The 4720-nt window shown below is 55.9% G+C and overlaps 1 protein-coding gene across 1 annotated transcript; it reads right to left on the reverse strand.

Moving 5' to 3' along the window:
- Positions 1–3120: 3120 nt before the first annotated feature.
- On the reverse strand, positions 3121–4652 carry Hes6 (hes family bHLH transcription factor 6). The gene is made up of 3 exons (XM_015481035.2): positions 4525–4652; positions 4353–4433; positions 3121–4113 (listed from the first exon to the last, which is right to left on the reverse strand). Exon 3 carries the CDS (start codon positions 4052–4054, stop codon positions 3689–3691), a length of 366 nt encoding a protein of 121 aa, XP_015336521.2. The 5' UTR covers positions 4055–4113; positions 4353–4433; positions 4525–4652; the 3' UTR covers positions 3121–3688.
- Positions 4653–4720: the final 68 nt, after the last annotated feature.

The following is a 4720-nucleotide window of genomic DNA, read 5'->3' on the forward strand; positions in this document are numbered from 1 at the left end:
GGCCCCGGGCTCGTGAGCTCCGGGTTCCCCCAGCGCCCAGGCGACCCTGAAGGGCTGAGTGCAGAGGTCTGAGTGCAGAGTCGAGCGCAGGGGGAGCCTTGAAGGCCGCGGCGAGCAGCCTGGGGGACTAGGCGGAGTAGTCAGTGGCCTGCTGTGGCGCCGGCTGGAGAGGGGCGAGGAAGGCCAGGTGCAGACAGGATTGAGAAGTCATGCTCACGGGCTGGGTTGATTGGCAGTGGGACGATAGGAAAGAAATCGAGGGAAACTCGGCATTTTTTGCCTCCTCAGTGGGGTGCCGAGAAGTGCCTAGGATGCCTGCGGAGGGGTGGTGGCAAGTTTGTGATGCTATCAGACATCAGGGCGGAGAAACTTTGAGTGGACAGGAGCATCCGGGAGCCAGCGAGCTGGAGAGGGCACAGGCCAGGTAGACTGGTATGGGGGATGACCTCGAGGTGGGACGGAGATCAGAGCCCTGGGCCTGACATGCCCACATTCAGAGATCAGCAGAGAGGAGCGTCCACAAGGAGACCATCATGGCCAGTGAGGTGGAAGATTGTGGGAAGTGTGATGTTCTGGAGGTTGGAAGAAATTTGCCGATGGAGGGAGGAAGGACCTGGGGAGAGGCTGGACTGGGAAACATGCACACCAGGGCGGTCTCCACCCGGCTTGCAGCAAGAGGGTGGGCAGTACCTGATCGGAAAGGAGTGAGGAATGAGGTGCTGAAGTGGGGGTCATTAATGTGGGCCATGCCTGAGCAGGGAAAGGAGGCAGAGGCCAATAGCGCACATCAGATGGGAGAACCTGTTTCTCCTTCCTCCAGATGTAAGTACTACAAATTGTTGTAGGTTGAAAAGAACAATCCAGCAGGGAGACAAAATGGATGATGCAGTGTAGAGCAGAGGCACTGAACAGGTAAAAGGGAGGGACCCAGTGTCCATGTGGGAAATTGGCCCCCTGTGCCTAGTGATGGAAAGCAGAGTGCCTGTTCCAAGGCACAGGTGGATATGGGGGACAGAATAATGCCCCTGCCATGCCCACATCCTAATCCCTAGAATTTTTGAATGTGTTAGTTTATATGGTAGAAGAAACTGCAAATGTGATTGAAGATAAAAGTCCTGGATATTAGGGAGATTATCCTGGGCTCTCCAGATGGGCTCCAAGGAAGGCACAGGAGTCCTTAAAAGTATAAGGAAAGAGGGGGCAGAAGAGGAGGATCAGAAGACCCATGACTATGGAGGGTCAGACAGGGTGCAACACACTGCTGACTTTGAAGATGGAGAAGGGGGCCATGGACCCAGAATTGTGGGTGGAGGAAATGGATTGTCCTCCAGCTTCTAGAAGGAATGCACACCAGCCTGCCAACACCTAATCTGAGCCCAACAAATCCTGTGGGGGACCCCTAACCTAAAGAACTTCTGGATAATAAACATGTTTTGGGAATACTGGGGATTTAACCCAGGAGTAATTTACCACTAAGCTACATCCCCAGCCCTTTATTTTTTTATTTTGAGACACCATACCCAGCTACCATGTGGTGTTTTAAATCAAGTTCATCGTCATTGGTTGTGACAGCCGTAGATGACTAATACACAGGGCCAGGGATTTGAGACAAGGAGGTAATTCTCAGAGAAGGAGGAAGCCAGGCCATCGACTGCTTAGCAGGAGGCCTGTGAGGGAACCCAGGGGCCGTGGAGTGAGGAGGCCACAGGAGATAGTTGTCTGGCGGAGCGTAAAACCTGTAGTCCCAGGTTCTAGGCTGTGCCCTGGGCAAAAGCGGCTCTCACCCTAGGAAACTTGGTGGTCATGGCTGTGGGAGTCATTCCTATTTCAGAGAAAGCAAAAGTTGCTTCTAAAGATTAGAGAGGCTGACTCTGGACTGGAGAAGCACAGGGCCTGACTTCTGGGTCAGCAGCTTTTGACCTTGGGCAGGTCCTGGCCCTTTTACCCCAGGTCAGCCTCTTGCACCTTGCATCCTCATTGACCAACGTTCCAGGGCCTCTGGGAAGATGGGGTGAGAGTGATGTCAGAGTAGAGTTGTTCCAAGCAATTCCAGCACCAGAGCTCATCCCAGTGGATGTTGTTGGGAGCCTCACAAGGTAGGGCTAACAGGAAGGCGTGTTACCTATTTGTGTCCCTGTGCATCACTGTCTGGGGCTATGAAAATAACCCCAGGAGTAACATTTCCACTCCTCCAGTCCTCCTGGTGGGCCCAACCCTCTCCAACCCTCTCGACAGCTCAGCCCCAGTTACTAAAATGAAGCTGCATCTGGTTATAGCCCAGGGCCAGAGGTCTAGGATTGAACTATAGGGAAACTAGGGTGAACCCCTGGTGGCCAGGACCTGCTGAGAGACTTTGGTAAAGGGGCTGTTGGGAAAGATGCTCTTAAAGACAAATGGCCCAAGAGGAGACCCATATGTCAATCCTAAATCCTTACATCTCAACCTTACCCAACCCTCAGTGAGAACAAGCTGCTTTGGGGTCTTGGAGCAGGAGGGGGCTTGGCTGTGGCAGTGATTGCTGTCGACTGACCCTGTGCTATCTGCAGGCCTTCCCCAGCTTGAAAGGGCAGGTTTCTACATCACAGCTGCCCATCCCTAGGGGTTCTAACTTCCTGGGTCCACTTTGACCTCAAGTTCAAGGTGCTTGCGGCCAAAGCACTGCAAGCCATAAACTAGGTGGGTCTCCTTGTCCCCCAAAATCAATGGCACCCGGGGAAAGCTTCTTATCAAAAAGTGATAATGCAAGTAGCTTGACATCTGCATTGTACTCATGGATCCTAAGCCAGGTCTTTGACACTTCAAGCCAGATGGCCAGCAATTAGCATTAGTGTTTATTCCTGGAAGCTCATAAACAATAGAAGGATACAAAGAAGGGCCATTTCCCTATGGCTGAGCTACCCTGGAGACAAACCCCATGCCCATGAACTCTTTCCTCAGGAAAAGGAGGCCAGGCCTCAGGACCTGCCAGGCAGTGGAGGTGTCTCCACCTCCATCACATTAACTTACTTTGCTAACAAACGGTGAGAAATTTTAAAAGACATTCACTAGTGTCGGAGAAAAAAAAAATGTGCTTACTTTAGTATCCACATCTCTGACACATTAATGACACATCAGTAATACTTCAAGGGTAGCTAACTCCAAAATCTTTATTAATTCAACTGGAACCCTTGATGGCAACCACAATCACAAACTCAGGTGTGCTACCAACAAGTTGTACAGAGAGTAGCTCAGAGCAACACTGCAGAACTACTAGCCTCTCCCTAGGATCTTGGCAGAAGCGGCAAATTCAAGCTTCTGTTCAGGGGGCCGTGGCCTGAGTGTCCAGCCCTGGGGAGGCTCAGCATCACTCTGTCACTTCTACCCCCGTCACTAGACTGCCAGAAAGGGCTAGCGCAGGTGAATGTGTGAGAGCCCTGGTAGCCTACCAAATTCTTCCTCCTGCCTGTAGCTCTCTCCCTCTACCCATCCCAGAGCTGTAGGTTCCGGGAAAGTAACTCCCTCAAAATACAGGACTAGGGCCTGACTGGGCTGGTCATCAGGGGCTGCCTTGCAAGCCATCCACTGGAGGAAGGGGAAGGGCAGACCTAGGAGATGTCTTGCAAACTTACTCCACATCTGAACCCCAAGGATGAGGGAGTAGAGTTCAGGCAGGCCTAGCCAGTGCCTGCAGGTCCCTGGCTGGCATTTGTCACCAAGGCCTCCAGACGCTCTGGGGTAATCGGGCCACAGTCAGGCTACCTAGGGCTGGAGGCATGAAGTCCCTTCCCTCAGCAGGCACCCGACTCAGTTCAGCCTCTGGAACCTCCTCTAGGTCAGAGCACAGGTCGTCCCCCGGGCCTGGAAGGCTGGGCAGTGGGGACCCAGGGACCCCTCCGGGGGGCCAGCCACTTCCCCAAGGGGCTCCAGGTGGCCCTGCCAAGGTGTCCCCCAGCAGATCCCGGAAGCTGCTCCCCTCGCGCAGCGGCATGGACTCAAGCAGGTGGTTCAGGAGCTCCGCTGCTACCGTGGCGTCGATGGCCTGGCATGTGGACACGAATGTGTGCACCTCGTGCATGCACTGGATGTAGCCAGCAGCAAAACGCTCACTCGCTTCCGCTTGCAGCTGTTCACGCTCTGTGAGTGGGAGGAAGAGAGCAGCGCCCAACGCCATGAGCTGCGACGCCGGTGGCCAGGTCCACCCTGGCCATGGGTACCAAGTTCACCCAGGAGAGGGAGGGGGCGTGAACCCTGCTTTTGGGAGCCCTAGCTACCGACAGGGCAGGGACATCGCTGGAAGAGAGGTATTTTTTCAGGGCAATGACATCCTGGGAGAAGGCACCCGCGCCGGGTCCACGCGCCCCGCTGCCACTCACCACGCGCTCGGCCCCGTAGGGCGCCTGCACGCGCCGCACTGTCAGCTCCAGCACCTCGGCGTTCTCCAGCTTAGCTTGCACCTGCACGGGCAGGAAGAGCGGTGAGCCTGGCCGCGCGCTCCGGGACCCACCCCGCCCTCCCCGCAGCCACGGGCGCCGCCGGCCGCCGCACCTCGGCGCCAGCCAGCAACAGCCGCAACTCCTGCAGGCTCTCGTTGATCCGCGCACGCCGCTTCTTCTCCACCAGAGGCTTCCGGGCCTGCGGGAAGCGGGTCACTGAACCCCAGCCCCGCCAAGCCTCCCACTCGCCCTTCCGCCCGCGGGCCCACCGCCACCTGCCCGGCTGCCCCCGCGGGGCCTCCCACCGC

Source organism: Marmota marmota, unplaced genomic scaffold (assembly GCF_001458135.2).
Source record: "Marmota marmota marmota unplaced genomic scaffold, marMar, whole genome shotgun sequence".
Classification (NCBI taxonomy): Eukaryota; Metazoa; Chordata; class Mammalia; order Rodentia; family Sciuridae; genus Marmota; species Marmota marmota.

Excerpts from the sequence above, each read along its gene's own strand:
- Hes6 (XM_015481035.2), bottom strand. The coding sequence starts at position 4,054 with ATGCACGAGGTGCACACATTCGTGTCCACATGCCAGGCCATCGACGCC.